A 19,616-nucleotide genomic window follows, 5' to 3' on the forward strand; every position below is an offset into this window, starting at 1 on the left:
GCTTTGTGAAACCTTTTGCAATGTCTCACAAATGTAACAGTAGAGAAAATATTCTTCTCTCTATTTTCCATACATTTCCCTCTAATCTGGTGCCATGTACGGGTGCTGCTAGATGAGCTGAACCCTTTGTTTGGCTTCTTTATGATTTGCACAATACCCAGGAACAGCCACCATCAGCTCCTCCCAGAGCCCTGTGCCCAACCCCCAGCACAGGCTCTGTCATACAATTTCTTTCCTAAACAGAGCAGGAGCAACTTCCCTGCTGACCCAGAGAGACCCTCATGACTGGATTTCATCTCAGCTGTCCTATGATGCCTGTAAACTCCTAATCCCAGAGGATGACATAGTGAAGGTATCTATGGCTTCAAAGCTACAAATAATTTATGTTAATTTTACTTTACAAGTGGATGCTTTCATGGGATGAGACACATCCCTATTTCCCACAAGTAAATTTCTTCCCCCTCATCCCTCACTGCTTGTTCTGCCACGTCACCTGAGACTTGGCTGCTGCCAAATCCATGCATTCAATTTTTGTAGAATCAGACAAAAATCAGTAGTGCTCAGAACAGTGGCACATACTTAGGCAAAATAGTAACTTCCAGTATGCAATAAAAGATTGTCACTCCACTCCTGCACCATGTGCCCACGTTGGGGCAGATGTCTTCACTCAGCACTGCAGCAACTACCTTGACCAGCATTAACTGCATGCAGATAACACCCTTCATCACATTCATACGTATACCTTGGCTCATGGTAGTTCAGATATGAGTAGTGTTCCAGGAGTTTCCATGTAATGCCATTGTCATAGGAGTAGTGCAGCAGCACTCCTTCCCCAGGCTGGTCAGGAGCTTTGCAGGTGCTCAGCACAGACTTGCTTCCCAGGCGTAATGTGAACTGCAGGAACCTGCAGCAGAATTACACATGTATTTGAGGATAACATTTACATGGTGCTTTTCTTTTTTGGTTGTTGTTCCTAACTAGCTCATTTATGATCGTTCTCAATTTAGACAAATTTTGATAAATATCATTTATGCGCCTTTGTGAGTGGATTTTGTTTTTACTATCAAGTAATGCAGTGTGGCACATACATTCTAAAAATGCCAATCAGTAAAGCGTTTAATTATTTATTAGGCACTGAAGAAGAAGGAGAGATAGTGAATGGATCTAATCAGCTGCCACAAGCTGTCAAATAAACACATCCTTATAAATAATTAATTAGCACTTGGCTTTGACACTCAAGTTTGATATTAACATTTAATATTTTCCAGCCTCACTGTACAATAACTTCCCTCCAGTCTATTTTGGGCTCTGTTTTTACAAAGCAGGGAATGAAGATAGGCTGTACAGCTATGAACTCAGAATTAAACTATGGCACTGCGAGTGTTTTAAAAAACTTTTCCTCCTGCTAAATGATCACCTTAATAATACACAAGGCTATTTCTGAAAGGGGGGGAGTTCCTGTCACAGCACAATTCCCCTATTTCCATACCTCACACTGCTGCCCTTTTGCTCTCACCTGGACTGGGAACTGTCAAGGAAGGCAGTGATGAGCTGCCGTCTTCCATCCTTGTTGAACACCAGGGCCTTGCCACTGGCCAGAACCCCACAGCCAAAGCTGACCTCGGCTCCACGGATGGAGTAGAAGTTGTGGTAGGAAGAGAGGCGGGAGCTGGCAAAGCTCTCTGAGATGAACATTGGGAAGGTCTGCGACGCTGTCTCACATGCAGGCCCTGAAAAGCCAGGGTCACATCTGGGGGTGAAGGAGATCCAATGGTGTAGTTAATGCCTTCTTCTTGGACCCATCTTCTCTTAGAGTTGGTTAGCGGCCCGGTACGTGCTTGAAATCTCTCAATAACAGATGATACCATACCTACAAAGTCCCTCTCAAATCTGAGGACCAAGAGCCTCTCTAGACCTTATTTTGTGAGCCAACACCATTCTTCTAACTAGCACTGATATTTTTATTTAAAAAAACAAAGCTTTGAACACCAACCACTCAAAATCTACATATAATTTGCAATATACAAATGTTTCTATTCATTTTTAGACCAAAAATACTCCAGGCATAATTTACAATTGTTCACATGTCAAATGATTTTATCTGTAGCATGTCAGATGTGATTACCAGCTGCTGTGCAACATAACAGAAGGCCCTGTGGGTCACACTCTCTGCAACACCTAAAAATAGTGACATCATAATTTGGAAAACATTTCTTGATTTTACTTTTCAGCTGAAACAGTTTTAAAAAAGCCATACTTCTGGGAAAAAACAACGGAGTGCTGACTTTCTGTCCTTGAGGTTTGTTTGGCTATACGATACTACATAGATTCTTCTCTGAAATTTAATATAGAAACGATACAGCCCCAAATCACCTCTACAAAACTGACATTTCAATGGGCTCTGTAGCACATTTTAAGGTGAAGTGGAACTTAGATTCTTTCCCAAAAGAAAATTATAAAAAAAAATTATTAAATATGCTGCTGTTTAGAAAGATTGATCTGTAGCACTCAAGTGACTTTAATATGTTCTGTGAGGTATCTTATTTTATACTCAGTCATCTCAAAAAGTAAGAGCTTAGATGGAAAGCAACTTTCAGATCTTCAAGTGAACTATGTGACAAAAATTGAACACAAGTATTGAATTATAACTCTTACTTGCAGCCATTTCTAGTGCACTGTCCTCGGCCTGAGCAGAATTTGAGGCAAGATGGACCAATATAAACTGCAGAGAAAAGAAATAAGTCAAATGAAGGGTTATGTTATGTGATAAATTGAATGTAATGAATACAACAAAGTATTGTCATATAGGTATTGCATTTATCTGAATCTCACTAACTGAAAGAGGTCTACAAAAGAACAAAGTGCATTTAATTGTACCTTTCTGTAGAACCAAGTAATGGGTAAAGTCTGCCTGTGGCTTGAGGCCCTAGTGATCTAAATCAAGTACCTGATTTTTCTAGGATTGTTGAAACATATGATGAGCTGCTATGCATTGACCATTTTCTTCCTTCCTTTGTCTTTATTTTAGACACATAGTCCAGCGTATGTATTAGTATATTCCACTAGTATGCTCATCAATTTTTTTAAATGTGCTACTGCTTCTTTCAGTGAAACTAACTCATTTAACTCATTGCATTTATTGGAATTAGAATCTGCCCTGATGTGTCTTAAGTAACAAGGAAATATCATGCACAAATGCAATACAATTCCAAATAATATGCACTCAGAAATATTTCAGATTTGTTTTTTATTTCATCTTCCCCCAGTGACTCCTAATCAACAGTATTGATATCTTCTGGATCACATGAGGGATGGAAAGATTTGCAAATCTCAGTATAATCTGCATCTCATTACAAAGAAATGCATTAATCTGAGTATAGCCCAAAACAAGAACTTAGCATAAATGTTCTTTCAACAGAACGTGATAAACAAGCCTTAGACTAGTGTTACCCTTCCTGCTGAATAATGAGCACTGGAGTTACCTACTTGCACTGTGACTTTTGGAACATCACCCAAATAACGACCAATTTGAAATAATCTTTAACAAATAATATTTATTCCACTGCCCAGAGATTTTGTGGATGCCCCATCCCTGGACGTTCAAGGCCAGGTTGGATGGGGCTCTGGGCAGCCTGGTCTAGTATTAAATATGGAGGTTGGTGGCCCTGCCTGCAGGTTGCAGCTTAATGATCCTTGAGGTCTCTTCCAATCCAAGCCATTCTATGATTCTATGATAGTAATGTGTCAGTACACCTTGGCAGACACTCTGTAAATCCCCTTTAGTCATTCCTTGTAACTCACTCCCTATCGGACTTCATTCAATTTCTAGATTTTCTCACTTTTCAGTGTGCAAAAATTCTGCTCTGTTTGATTTATTTGTCTCCTTTGAGGGGGTGGTAAAAGTAGAAGAGTTAAAGATGTAATTATGTCTTTTACTATAAAAAAACTTTACAAAAACTGGCAGTTTTCCAGAGTTTCTAAAAGATGGCCAGCTTCCAGATTGCATTTAAAACTTAATTCACAGAAGAAACAGTTGTGAAGCTAAAAGTCAGAGTGCAGAATCCTTGACATTTTTAGTCTCTCTTCAAGAATTTCAGTGGCTTGCCAATATTTATAAAGTCTTTTTCTACCATGCATTCTAAAGCTTCAGTTACACCAGTATCTACCAAAAGAGGAATGCAAAACCTCAGGAAGGCGTTCATCATTAACACTTCATTCCCTTAAAGTAGTTCTACGTCTCAATCAAAATCAGCAAGCACACTGTAGGCAGATGGTTAGTAAAAAGGCCTCTGTGATGCTGCACAGTTGAGCATGCAGCACTTTGCCAGAGCTCTTACTATTTGGTTTTATAAGCAGAGGTAGTGCAGATATATGAATTGTACACTAATATTCAAAATCTTGTTTGGTTCCGTTGCAAAGAATTGAAATTCTTGGATTTTATCTTGCTGTTGTTTCAGTAACTTTTGTAAATTTCTCCACCAGTTATATTCTACATTTTGTTAGGTAGCAACTCAACTCTGCAGATGGTCAGACACTTTCTTACATATACATATAAATACTTTCCCCTTCTTTTTTATTTTCGTCTTGATGCAAATCATCTTGTCTAAAGCATTAATACTTCAACCAAAATGGCAAGACAGTGCCACACGCCATCAATGTGATTAAGAGAGTCATTACTTTTGGTGAAAAATTTTCATTTGTGGCATTGCACTCTTCAGGCAGCTTCAAGCATTTTCTTATCAAAACTAGGCATTAATCTATTTTAAGAATTTTGCAAAATGTAATGATATTTACTATTGCCAGGCTCTGTATCAAATTAGGAATCACTACAAAATTTCACAAGCCTCCTGTGCATCACTGGAAATCTTTATTACATACTTAACTATGTAATACTTCATATATCTAACAAAATAAATTCTGAATGTTGTTTACATAGTCCCAAAACATTTGAGGCTAAGGAGCAAGCTAAAAACTTTGCACCTGCTCACACTTAGTCCTTTCCTTCTTACTTATTTCTATTTTTAATACAATTTATGTATTTTATCATGTGTTCCTATTTATCTGTGCTTTAATTTTTTCCTATATTATCCTCTACAGTAAGTTTTATAATTATATGAATAACTATAAGCTCCTCTCAGTTCTTTACACCCATTTAAAAAAGAGGTAGGGGAAAAATCATTTCCTAAAGAAGACATAATCCCTGTAACAGATGGCCCTTCCCCCTTAAGACATTGTAAGCAATGTAAGTTTTGTCAATACTCTGGTAGCAGCACTGCTTTATGAAGGTCTTCTATATCCAGAAGGAAAAAATATGTCTCTTATGCTGTAACTGCTACTTAGGCTAGCACAGTATGTGTCCTTAATAGTACAGTGTAGTACCTATGTATGTCATTTGGACTAAATATTAAGTGCTTGCCACCAAAACATTTTCCTGGAAAGCATTCAATTAAAATAATAATAATAATAAAGAATAATAAAGAATAATAAAGAATAATCTACTGGTCTATTGTCTTTTCAAAAGACAGAATTTCCCTCTGGCTTTAAATGCACTTGTTACTGAGTGAACATGAGAAGAAAACAAATTTAACAAACTGAGAATCGTGACCTCTGATTCTGGAAAATATTTTCTTGGAGCAGCATATAAAAATGCATTCTTCTGTTGTAGAATTATTGTGGATAAGAATACTGACTGTTATCGATTGCCCACATATTTCCGTGGATCGGCCCTGTTTGCCTCCAGCGAATCCTGGTGTCACTTGTTAGTGCTGCATTGGGAAGAGGAGTAGTTATTCGGTTCCACCTGAAATACACAGGACACAAATTCTGATGTTTTACGCCGCTAGTTATTAAGTGATTGAATGTGTTTGCTTGCACTGCAAAAGCTTGGTGAGAATTTTTAATTCTAAAATCTGCTCAATGAATCAAGTAAGTTACTGCAGCTTTAGAAAGTATAAATGAAAATACAACAGAGCATGGCCTGCAATATTTTCACACAATATATGAATGTTAATTACTAGATTATAAAGCCCAGCAGTTTTCTTCCCCCTTTATGAATATCTGAAGTCAGTAAGGATCTTCACCTATATCACTATAGCAACTTCTCCATCCCAGTGAGTATCAACTAAATTGCATACTGAATTCAACCTTTCAGTGCAGCTGAATTCTGTTGGGTGGAAACCCCTGGGAATGGAAAGCGGGGCACGGAGGATGTGGCCGACTGTCCAGCTGGGCCTTGTTTCTCATGCCATCCACAGGGTCTGCACCTATTGCGCACACCATGGCTAACAGTTGCTATGAAGGTGATACAGAAATGAGGTCACCACATCATGCTGTACTTCAGCTACATTTTCTTCTTACAGTCACGCCCATGGCTCTGAAGTTTTATGGAAGTTGGGAAGCCATAGGATGACAAGATGACACAGTTTCATTTCACAGTCAGAGCAGTACTGAAGATACTTCATCTGCTGAAGCACAGAGGATGCACTTCATTGTAACCCAACATCAGCATTCCAGGTGAGAAAATGTGTCTGAGGATGTAAATATGGTTTTGACTGATGGTTCCTCTGACCAAAAAGAAAACTTCTGCAGCTTTGACGGAGTATAACTTTTCTTTTAATTACCAGCATGCAGTCTTCCTCCCCCCCTTCCCCTTTTCTTTTTGTAATTTATCCATAGCATCAGGAAAAAAATATATTATTCAACAGAAGCAGTCTCATATTTTTCAAATTTCATTACTGGGCAGCCAGGAAGACCAGAACACTCCTCCCTTGCTGTGCTCAGCTGGTCAAAAATGAAAGATGATACAGGGTTGTGCGCTCTCCTTCTCCCTCCTGTCACCCATAATTCACTTCCTTCTCTAATCCTGCATCTCAGTTAGGATTGCAGAGAACACTCTCACCCGCTGTAGTTTTCAGAGGCGTAGACGGTGCTGTGGGGCAGATGGGGCCCAGCACATATCTCAGGCAGACACTCGGTGTGGAGCAGGGACCAGGAGCGGCCATGGTTGGTTGAAAATTCCAAGCTGACGCTGGTAACACAGTGAAGGAAAGAAAGAAGAAAGGCACTATGAGCATACTTGGCAAAGGCTGGCAAGCAGAAATACCACTACAGAGAAACCCCTCAATCTGAAATAATATTGAGTAGATCTTCACTATGAAAAATCCTGAAAATACGAACACAAAACAAATCTGACTTTAAAAAACAGACAACGGAGGACTCTCCTAGCCCTTACTCCTTGATTGGACACCATCTAGACAGTGTTTTTATGCATTTTTTAAGGTTGTTCTTATATCTCATCTAGAATCATACTGAGTGTGGTTTCAAAAATAATGAGAAAACTTGGATAGAAATATGTGAGCACAGAAGTCTGATAATTGCCAGCTACTAATGGTGTTAAAATCAGTAGTAACTCATACTTTGGTTGTCTCTTCCCCTAGCTCCATTGGATTCCTCCATGGATAAATGGATATCAGAATATCCAGATAAATGGATATCATGGATTTCCATGGATAAATGGAGATCAGAAGAGAACTATGGAACAGTGAGAACGGTCAGGTTTGGCACAGAACTGCAAGGGTGGAGGGAACCTGGGAAAGACCTCCTCCAAAAAAGCCCCAAGGGAGGCAGAGGCCCAGGAGATGCAGGAGCCTGCACACTGCTCAGCCACAATGGTCTTTGGAGGCTTTCTCTACATCACAGAGCCTGGAGCATTCAGCGGTAAGTTTTATGAGTCATAGGGTCGTAATTGTATGAGAAAACTCCATATCTTCCAGAAAAACCTGCTCTTCTCTGCTCTCCTAGACTAGCAGTAAACCCAAACATCTCGGTGCAGATAATGACACTAGAGAAGCAGAAAATCCATAAGAGCATCCACTGAGTCTATGACAAAAGGTTATAAAATCCACACTTCTAGAAGTTCAGAAAATCATTTTTTAGAAAGCCATTACTAAAATTCTCCGTTCCCTTTTCCCTGCATATTTAGCAAAATAGTGTTTAGAACCTGGAGTATTAGCAAATGTTTAAATATCTTACATTCTGAAGCTCTTGAAAAAGTAATGTAAGAAATGCTGGTTTTATTAAGGACTTAGTATTCTACTAAGATACTCTTGCAATTTCAACCACATAATTAGCTTGTAATATTCTGTTTTATTTTAAGTAATATCAATGGAACATTATAAAAGTCATAATTCATAAATTCAGTACTAAATTATAACTTGTCCTTTTCATTACAATTTGCTGATAATATTACTTCATTAAAGTACACCATCACTGTGATATTTTAAGTGTGTATTGAAATATTTTACGGAGTTTTTGATTAATTCATTTAAGATTTAACCATACTGATACCTTGGAGGGTTATATTTACTGAATATCTACAGAACAATTCTCTCACCTTTGCAGTAATGAAGGCATTACAAATGCTTTAGACCAGAAGGTAGGAAACGCTGCTGTATTTGGGAAATACAAATAGTGGTTACGGAAACCTAGTGGTTCTTTTGTTACGAAGAAACTAATATTTCTTAATATATACTAATCCACATTTGATAACAGAATATTTAAGATGGAGACATTGTATACAGTATGCTTAAAGCTAGGAGCGTTTGCAGTCAAAGTTTTCGCATTCTATGTTCCTGTCTTCCCTTCCTATCACAAATAAGTGTGATGCCTTCAGTTTTGCTGCCTCTTGAATTCTGCTGCCCTGCATGGCTGCTAGGACTGAAAATAAATAATGCAGCTCTTTCCAGATGGAAGAAGATGCCATGGGGCATGGATGTGGAAGCATATGTAGACATCTACTTTAAATTCTTGGCTCTTACTCTGAAAAATATATGAAGCAACTTAAACCTCATAAAATATCAGGATAAAGAGTCTCATATGTATATAGGGCTAAGGTGATGGTGACTGTGAAGGAAATTCTATTAATTGAGATCCCAACACAGAATTATAGAATCCTAGAATGGCTTGGGGTGCAAAGGGACCTTAAAGATCATTCAGTTCCGATTCACCTTGCCAGAATTGCCTCCCACCAACTCAGGCTGCCCAGGGCCCCATTCAGTCTCCAGTAATAGAGCATCCACAGTTTCTCTGCACAGAGAATCAATAATGATGGCAGGCAAAATAGCAAGAACATCATCCATAAAGATATGGCTCCAGAGTATTGGACTGGACATTAGGGAAAGCTTTTTGTTCATACATGTCTCCCAGAGAAGTTAGGTGATGTCCATCCATGGAAGTTTTCAAGTCATGGATAGGCAATGCCTTGTCTTACCTGACCTATACTATCAGTAATCTCATTAGGTTTCACTAAATCATCTGAGAAAGTCACTTTCCACAAACATTTCTATGATTTTATAAAACAAAAAGAAGCAAATGACTTCATTCTTTCTCTTTCACTTCCCCTTAACTTCATTGAATGTCTCAAGGAAGTGAAGCTAACAAAAGAATTTTGTGGTCAGGCTGCAAGCAGTGAGGTTCTCACACTGGTGGCATTCAAAGACGAGTGCTATTTATCACCACTCTTACAAGAATTATTTATGCTTGTGGCATGAATAATATTTTGGAGGTCGGTAGGCTGCTGTCTTTAACACCTTCCACTTTAGTTAAGAAATGAATCCAATAGCCATTAGAAACTGGAGTAAACATCATTTTGAAATCATAGGCATATTTCAGAATAATGGACTACAGAAAGTATACTTTGACCTGGGGGGCTATTTAATAGACTCTTTATTGCATGGGAGATATATCAGCCTGGGCCTGTGGAAATCAGGAGAAACATTCACTTTTGAGCAGCCTATACTTGTCATTAGTTGGCTTCATTCTTTCTGAGAAAAAAAAAGCAAATCCCCACAAATACACAAGTGGATTCTGTAAAAAAAAAAAAAAGCACCAGAATACTGATAATTGAAAGAGAAATCTTGCTTGTTGTACCTGTTACCGGGTTGAAATGTTCCACAACCCAAATTGATGGAAAACTGGATCATGTGAGTCACTGTGGAAGGGAGCACTGGAAGGACATGGAAGTAATCCACAGCCCAGACATTCCTGTTGTGGCCTTGGTGACTCTTCTGTTTCAAGCAAAACTTGGTTGCAGGAGTCTGCAGGTCCGGACTAATGACAACAGAAACCAAAGATGGAACCTTTAAAAGAAATTAAATCAGGCTTAAATAAAAGAAGTAATATGAAAAAGGCTTACATGGAAAAGTCCTTTTTAAATAGAGAAGTGGATTCAAATACGCTGAATGAAACATGCCCATTTCTCTCCTTGTTTGTTAACTTTTCTTCATCTTGCAGTCTCTCAGCTCACAGAACAAATGCAGTGTAACGTGAGAAAAAAGTAACCGTGTGAGTTCACGACATGTGTGGGGAGGATGTAATGCTAAAATAAATGAAAGCACTGCTTTATGAAGCCCAGCCTTTGTCTGAAAGGAATGCAATTAGACCTTTATTATGTTAAAGGAGGATGTCAGCTTTAAGACTGCTTGCTTTAAAAAAAGGTTCACAATGAATTCAGCGTAATTTCAGATCCTGTCTCTCCCTGAATTCTCCAATTAATGTTTTATTATTTTAAAATTATGGTTTCCTTAGTTTTGAAAAAGTCCTACCCTGTGTTTCACACAGAGCCAGGAGAGGAGGGAAACTATGTACAATGAAACAATGCAAATGACTCAACCAAACAAAGGTCAAACCCTGCTGTAACTATAAACATCACTTTTCTAAATGATACAGTTACAGTGAAAATGCACATGGATCTGTGGCTAAAATCAGCTGCATATGTACCACCAAATTTCCTCCACAATATATAAAGACATTGCATTTGAAACTGTAATACATCCACATGAGTATGCATTACATGTGCATTTGTACACTGATTTTTGCTCTGTCTCAAAAGGGCACACTACTGTATTTAAAGTGGAAAGAAAATGTATAAAACATGTCATTTTCTGTGCCAGGTGCAGGAAAGGCAAGCAGGCATTCCTGAATAACTTTCCTCCCAGCCACTGAGCCCACCAGGACTGACCCACTCAGGACAAAGCTCCTGCACATCGGACTGTGGCTGGCAGGACCTTGAACAGAGAGAAGAGAAATTATTGGCGAGGGGAAGTAATCAGCACAGTTCTCAGCTGATGACTGAGTGTTGTTGCCTGTTGCCCATTTGCTTGTTATCCTAGCTCTAGCCAACATGCAGCACTGCTCAGCAACAACCAAAGATCTGTGTTGCAAAGGCATCCTTTCACCGCAAGAGCTGTGTATGAATAATATGATGGGGAAAGTCATATTTGCCCATGTGGAATTCAACATACAACACCAGTGATATGGCTTAAAAACAGATCACAGAATCACAGGCTTTGGAAGGGATCTCAAGAGATCACTGTGTTCAACCTCCCTGCTAATGCAGGTTCCCTACAATAGATCGCACAGGTAGGCATCCAGATGGGTGTTGATTATCTCCATAGAAGGAGGCTCCACAACCTCTTTGGACAACCTGTTCCAGTGCTCCATCACCTTTATCGTAAAGAATTTCTTCTGTATGTTTCTACAGAACCTCCTATGTTCAAGTTTTAGGCCATTACTCCTCATCCCATCACTGCACACCTCTGAGATTGATTTATCCATCCTATCCATCTACTTTGTTTAAGGTGATTTACCTTGTAAGCAGCGTAGGTCAGAGCATCAAGAACTATGTGTTCCCTCCTGCCTTCAATCTTGGCATAAAAGATGACATCATTTTCATGGGATTCTCCAGAATCACAGGTGCCCCCTATACAAACACACATTTAAGGGAGAAAAAAATTAACCTAGGTCCTTGTTATTGGAAAGTGGGATTGTATTACACAGACAAACTTACTAAAATAACTACTATCAGATGTTGTTTAACTCAAGAAACAGAACAAGACAAGGCCTAAGGACATATTGTATAAGAGCTACTTGATCTGATACACCATGTCAGAGATCAAGGGAGTTGACAATTATGAAAACCTCAAGCAGCTCTCCTAATCTGCTTATCAAAGCAATTTAAATAGAAAATGCTATGGCTAGAACAATATTTTTATCAGTATTTTTCAAATCCTGTTTATGTAGAATATGTTCTGCTTTCTGAGTTCTTGCCTGTTTGAAGGAGATCAGCAAACTGCTACTTAGTACTCACACCATGCATCCACACACAATATATGAGGGCCTCAAACAATTCTCATCTGATAGTTTGGCAGCTGAGAATTTGCTCTCAGTAGGAAAGGGGAGAGACTGCTGCAAATCTTACTCATTGTGCTGCTTCTTCTATTGTCTATACCATATCCTAAATAGAATGAATTGAATCTATTATGTGTGATACAAAGAATGTGCGTGATATGGTAATCTCACTGGAATGAGGCAGGATTTCATGTAGTTTCATTTGGTAGAATCTAAAAACACTTAATAACCTTCTCTGGAAGAGCAGATACACTGGCAAGTTTGTGCAATGAGTATGACATAATAGTTACAAAATGGACATCACCAAACTAGTCAGGTGTTCTGGAAAATATTTTTAAAAGAGAATATCTGTAACTGAAACAGGAAGCCTGTCATTTTCCTGTGCACCATGGGTATCACAGGTATTGAAAAAAAAAAGCAGCAAAAAACAGGATGAGGAAGTTTCCTTGAACTATCCATAAAGTAGGAAGGTTGTATAAACAAACTACTTTCTCTACGTCTTTTCACTAAAGATGCCCAGTTCCTGGAATGGGATAGGCAAAGCAATCTAGAATCTAGATAATCTAGATAAGATGTGCATTCTTTTATGCTTATTATACTGCAGTAAGAAATATCCACGTGTTCATTCAAATTCTCTGCTTGCTGGAGTGTTTAAACTGTGATCTACTTAACGTACGAATACAACAAAATTTCATTTTCTAATGAAAACACACTATTCTCTGTGCCTGTACGTGCTGACAACTTCTCTAGGTTCAGAAGGTTGAGCAAATTTCTTTCCTGTTTCTCTTGCAGGTGTTGTAATGCTTGGGAGAACTGGCAAATAGTATTCTTTTCTTCCTGTGTGTTATTGGTAATTCACGTAACACAGAGGAGATGTGGAACCATTCAGAGCCATAACATGAGGCCTTCCACTCATTAAATACAGGTTGTTATTTCTTGTTGTTTCAGAAGGTAGCTTCTGGAGGTCATAAGTTTAGTATCTGCTTCCTCCTTTATTATTTTATTATTCTCTACCTTTAAACAAAAATCCTCACCTACTCTAAACATGGTGTTGAGAGAATAACATAATGCAATTTCCTTTATGTGCAAAATAAACGTTGTGGAAAAACACTGTAAGGTACTGAACGATAGCCACAATGTCCATAGTAATTCTGGTCAGTTACAACACCAAACTAATGCAGTTGTACTGATGACAGCAGTGGGAAGAAGGAATGATAGCACAAGTTTGCTCCTAGATGCTTTTTTAGCCCAAGTAAATCACTGAAGTTGCACTTCATTCTAAAAGGAAGGTCCAGAGAAGATGCTAGCACCACATCAGTTCTTTCCACAAGGGATGACGCCTTTTCCAAGGCTATAATGGTCAGTGGTGTGTTTTGTGCACAAGAGATGAATCTCAGCCTGGGTAAATAAATCAGAACAAAATGCTTTTGAATACAGTAATAAACTAAGGGCTTTTGAGTGGAAGGTGCTCTAGCAGGTTGTGGCTGTCCAAGTCTCCAGTTAAATCTGCCAGCACTACGTTGACTTCTCAGGTTCTCTTGGACACCTCCAGTAGCAACAACAATCTGTGTTTGCATTGTGAGCCCTACTTGAGGACTGAAAAAGCGTAAGCCCACAACTATGTGTGCAGCAAGTGTGTAAGCTTCCTTTTATATAAAGGGATATCCAACCCATGCAGTCAGTGGAGTCCAGAGAATAGCTCAGCTCGTCTAGCACAAGTGTCTCACGTTGAACCAAATGCATTTTTTCAGTAACTTTACTGATTACATTTCTAATTACAGAGGAAAACTAGACACTCACCTCACATGGAGACACCTCCATGTAGCTGTTTTAATCTGGAACTAAATGTCTATACCAGTCAAATTGGCTACATATATCCATGGAAAAAGAAGTCTATTAAGGACTACTAAACCCAGAATGCTCCATCTTGCTAAGAAAGGTCTGCAAGTCAGTGATGTCTGGAAGAATATTTTTAGGAGGGCTATTTGTGTGCTCACCATGTTTTCACATTTCTGTGAATGTCAGAAGAGCAGACCCTCAGTCCAAGATTTGTCTGTCTTACATCCTTGTAGGCACATAACTGTGATGAATCTGAGCCACCCTTTTCCAAGGAGCGTTTAAAATATTTCTTACGTGCATTGTGAAATCTAAATCTCACATATCCCACTTCTATTTTATCAAGAAAACACACTTACCCATACTGAAATAAAATCGTAAGTTCCCATATCCAGTAGTGTCCATGTACGGAGTGCATATTTTTCTTTCTCCATCTCTGAGAAATACCATAGACGAGCCAGACTCCAACGTCCCACACTCAGTACCAATGACAGCACCTAGTATGTCCCACCTGGAGAGGTCAACGGTGGGCAGAGAATGTGCAGTGTTACTGATAAACTCAAACAAAACAAAAGGAGTTCATTTGTATAGAAAGCAGTACCTGCTGCTACTGTTAGAAAGTAGAATAAAATCACAACACAGTGCACTTTTCAAAATCAGGTACTGAGAATTGTACTTGCTTATTCAATATTAGTTTTTAAATTCAGTCTAAAACAAAACTAATATAAATAATAAACAAGTTGGTAGAAAAGTTAAAATTACTAAAAAAATTAAGCTTTTAATGCTGTTACCAAATATTTAGTGTTGTTCCATTACTTCATTATTTTTCTGGCATGAAAATGTTTAAAACACATTCTGTTTTAAAGACATACGTACACTATATATTGTGTAATAGAATGTTTACAGACGAATGAAACATAAAAAAGCACGTCTTCCATATCTACTATGCCAGCCATTAAATATGTAGGCAATAACAAAAAATGCTCTTTTCATCTTCTTGAGTGTTTAGGGTTACACTTTCAACAAATACATGAGCAGAGAATGAAACAAAAAAATTGCTGGGTTTCTTCTAATGTGCGATGAGATGATCACAGTCAGTTTTCTTCTTATTTTTTATTCAGTGATAATTAAAAGAGCTGCTGCAGAATTTTTCAATTGAATATTTCTATTGAAACTATGTTTTCATCATGAAAACTCTGGTTTCTTTAAAGCTTGATTAAAACATTTTGATAGAAACTTGAAAAATTGTACATTATTTTGGTCTAATACATCATTATTCATATTGAAGTTTTACTTAATAATGAAGTATTTCAAAGATATAAGGCAGTAAAGCAATGCAACATTTAGAATCATTAATATCTGATAATCCAATCATTTAGAGTGATTCAGAGAATGAGAAAACGTTTAAGATTTGAAGTCTTTGAGGGATGACAAAGCCATTTCCTGTCCACTTCTAGCAGAAACAATCTCTACCACCAGTGCGGTGTAGAAAGATTTCAAAAACTGCCATTTCAACAGTTTAGCAGTCAGCTTATCAATTTAACCATTCACACTATTTCAAGATGTATTTTGAGATCTTCTTAAGAGCTGCCAGTTTTCTTATTGACCTAAGCTGTGACAGACTAACAATGTGCCTGCTTGAAAATCCTCCTTTAAAACTGCCAGTCATTTACAAAGGAATTAGCAAGATTAGCGTCACTGTAAAGCTTTTATGACACAAATATATATATGTTAATGGCAGCAGAGTTTAACCTAACCCTATTTTATTTGTGCAGACATTTTAAAGGTAATGTGCAATATAATCAAAATACAATTTTGAAAATGGGTCTCTTGGGCCAAAGACAAGCACAGAATAACATGGTTGTGCTTACTTTAACTTACATGACAAAATCTCACAATGCTCCATTGATCTTTTGTATGCTCTATTTAGCTCAATTAAAACAGCCTCTTTGATGACCCACGAAACAACTTGAGGTCATGAATGATGCAGATCATGGAGGTTTCCAGGGATCCTTTCCTTTTAGGCAGCATTATAATGGAAACTAGAAAGTTCTACAACATAAAATAACTGCCTCTTACAGAAAAATAAATGAAAACAATGTCTGTAAAGATAAATAGAGATCTTTTGGTGATGACATGACAGAGATGCAGATCTTCTTGATTGAACAGTGCATTTGGATACATTTATCCCTTACATGACTGTTGAAATTCTTCTCTACATAGATAAATCAAAATTACATTTAATGAGCATGGACATTCGAAATAGCAGTACGTGTGCTAGAGGCACCAGAGATATCTCTGTCCTCAGATACTGCATCCAAGCCTGGAGTACCCAGCACAACAAGGATGCAGAGCTGTTAAAGAGGGTCCAGAGGAGGGCTATGAAGATATGCAGAGGGCTGCAACACCTCTCCTGTGAAGAAAGATCGAGGGAACTGGTCTTGTTCAGCCTGAAGAAGAGAAGGCTCCAGGGAGATCTGGAGCCTGCAGCCTTTCAGTACTCGAAGAGGGCTTACAAACAGTAGGGAAACTGACTTTTTACATGGGCAAACAGTGATGGGATAAGGGGGAATGGCTTTAAACAAAAAAGGGGAGATTTAGGTTAGATGTTAGGAAGAAATTCCATACTCAGAGGGTGGTGAGGCACTAGCACAGCTGACCAGAGAAGATGTGGATGTCCCATTCCTGGCAGTGCTCAAGGTCAGGTTAGATGGGGCCCTGGGCAGCCTGATCTGCTGGGTGGTAGCCCTGCCCATGCAGGGGGCAGAGACTGAATGAGCTCTAAGGTCCCTTCCAACCTAAGCCTTCCTATTCTATTATTCTATGTTGGGAATGTAAAAAGTACCAATCACTCTGAATAATAATAAGCTTCTCTGCCCTCAGTGTTGGGCTTTCAGATGTTTCACCTCAGAGTGCTTTTGGCACAGAGCAAAATGGGGATAATCCACACATGAGCTTCCCTTTGCTCTCTCATATGAGGGGTGCTTTTGCTTTTTTCTTTGAGAGGAAGGTGAGGCAGGCAAAGCTACCTGCAGCTGTCCCTGTTCATACACAATGTCCTCAATGACATATTTTTCTCTTGATACAGATATTTCCTACATTGCAAAATGAAAGAAGGGAAGAGAGGCACAATCCACCAAGCCACCATGTTATTTATACCAAAGAAGAAAAGAACCCTTATTTACTAATGAACTCTGTAAATAGAAAAGTCAATAGTGGAATACACTGTATTAGGTTGATCTGGAGTCTTACACTGCAGGGCAGTAAGGCTCCTTCCACTTTATATTATGATTACTAAATATACTTAGGTTGCTCCAAAAAGAACACTTCCTATTTATTTCCATGGAAACCACAATAGATACAGAAAGCACAATAACACTGTTTGATAGAGCAAATTTTCACCAACAGAACACTATTTTTCAACATAGTCACCATCATTATCTGTGCATTTTTGCCAGTGATGAACAAGAGCCTATATGCTATGCTTGTAAAAATCTGCACCAGAGTTTACCCATTATGATGCTATGATGGTGTTGTAGCTAGGAAAATGTTGCCCACTCAGTGCATTTCTGATCAGCCTGGACAGATGGAAGTTGAAAGGCATTGAATCCAGACTACATGGTGGTCCAGCCAAGATTGGCAATGTGCTCCACAGTCTTCAAACTAGCATGGAGCCTGGCATTATCATGTTGCAAGGTTGTCTTTTTCTCTGGCCTGACTCTGGAAGTTAGGTCCTTCAGCTTAGACAGTGTTGTGGTGTAGCAGACAGAGTTGATGGTTTGTCCATGTTCCAGGAAAGTCAGGATCACTCCTTTCCTCTCACTTTTTGCAGGTTGTGTCCTGATTTTTTTTTTTTTTTTAAATGGGGATTTCACACTCCAAGGACTGCTGTTTTGACTCTGACTCACAGTGGCGGCACCACAGCTCATCACTGGTAATGATGAGATCCAGGGAACTTTCACCTTCAGCCTGGTATTTGCTCAGTAGGTCCTGACAAACTGCATGTGGTGTTCCTTCTGTTCCTGTACGAACATTTGTAGGAACAATTTGGCACAAACACTGCAGTATTCCAATGTTGCCACCATCATTTCTAGTGCACTGATGTTGACATTCAGTTCTGTACACAGTTCCATGATTATAATTCTCTGATTCTTGTGGATGAGCTGATCAAAATAATCTTCATATTGTGCTGTGACAGCTGTGCATGGCAATCCAGAATGTGGTTTGTTTTTCACATTACTGTCACCACTGCTGAAATATACCTCTCACTATGCTCACATCCTCTGGTTGGTCTCTGTAAATGTTCAGCAAGCACTCCTGAATGTCAATGAGTGCAATTTTTACATCATGGAGGAATTCAATAAAACACCTTTGCTTCACCTGCACTTCCATGTCAGACACCATTTTGCCAGACTGCCCTTCTGCTGCCATCTATCGCACAGCAACAACGTGTAATGGAATATTGGTGGGAAGGTTCAACCTATACTGCTATGTCATCAACATTCACTTCTGATTAAGATTAGGGTTAGGGTTAGGATCAAGATTATTATGGGCTAACATAATAAAATGGGGGGGCATTATTTTCAGAGCAGCCCTCAAACACTCTGCAACTCTTGAGTATCAGAAATGACATAGGAACAGGGAATTTGGGTCGGAAAATGTTGACTACCTTTAATAAAAGTTTTTGCAAAGACACAGTTCTTGAGGAAAGATCTTCTGATCCCATGAAGAGTTTGTGAGCAGAGATGCAGGAGGCTGAATATCCAGTTTGGATGTCAGAGAGAGATGCTTTACTTCTGCTCCACCCTGTTGCCAGCAGAGGTGGAAATGGAATATTTTATACCCCAGGAATCTGTTGTCTTTGCTAAACTATTTCCCTTTTATTTTGAACAACATCCTGAAAAGCCTATTTTCTTTCCAGTACAGAAAACAAACCACCAGTCTTCTAAATCTTACACTTCTTCACAAAGCAGAATTTTTATTTTCTGCTCAGGCCTGCTGTGGATAATTGCACCTTGTAATCTGTTCTTCATGTGACAGTTTCAATACAGTGAACAATATTTAAAATACAGTTCAAAGAGCATTCAGAAATTTTTCTCTAGGAAGAAATCAAGGAAGCACTTGTATTTGCAGTTCTGTACAATTCCCAAAACAAAGCCCCACAGAAATGGTGCAAGAGGGACAATGTTAATTAGTTTTATATGATGAAGTTGCTTTCTGTAACCTCAACAGAATTCAGTGTTTGCTTATTCATGGCTGCATGTGATATAAGCCTCTGTTCCTATAGCAACAGTAGAAAAAAAGAAGTTTCACATACAGAATAAAATTTGAAAATAAAAAAGTGTTGTTTTTTTTTTTTTTTAAATTTGAAAATTAAAAAACAAAATCAGGATCAAGTTCCTGTGAATGGGATGCAAGAATTATCTGCCCTGCTCCTGGCTGAGAGCAGTGGTAGCTGCAGCTGGAGTCTGATGCTGCATGAAACCCAAAATGTATTATTTGCAGAAACTGTGCACTTTGTCACTTTGGTACAAATAACTGTCTTCAAGATTTGTACTCAAGTGCAGAACTACTGTAATTTTTTTTATAGTTTA

General features: G+C 38.6%; 1 protein-coding gene across 1 annotated transcript in view; it reads right to left on the reverse strand.

The window, feature by feature from the left end:
* Positions 1-19,616, reverse strand: part of RELN (reelin) — a 270,856-nt gene that overhangs the window by 87,172 nt on the left and 164,068 nt on the right. The window contains exons 12-19 of the mRNA XM_042872293.1: positions 14,382-14,533; positions 11,646-11,758; positions 9,928-10,136; positions 6,899-7,027; positions 5,691-5,800; positions 2,656-2,722; positions 1,517-1,750; positions 743-904 (exon numbers count right to left, since the gene is read on the reverse strand). Of these exons, the coding sequence (XP_042728227.1) occupies positions 743-904; positions 1,517-1,750; positions 2,656-2,722; positions 5,691-5,800; positions 6,899-7,027; positions 9,928-10,136; positions 11,646-11,758; positions 14,382-14,533 (1,176 nt within the window). The remainder of the gene's footprint in view (positions 1-742; positions 905-1,516; positions 1,751-2,655; positions 2,723-5,690; positions 5,801-6,898; positions 7,028-9,927; positions 10,137-11,645; positions 11,759-14,381; positions 14,534-19,616) is intronic.

This window comes from Lagopus leucura, unplaced genomic scaffold (assembly GCF_019238085.1).
Source record: "Lagopus leucura isolate 7727_CA_CO unplaced genomic scaffold, USGS_WTPT01 Super-Scaffold_100008, whole genome shotgun sequence".
Classification (NCBI taxonomy): domain Eukaryota; kingdom Metazoa; phylum Chordata; class Aves; order Galliformes; family Phasianidae; genus Lagopus; species Lagopus leucura.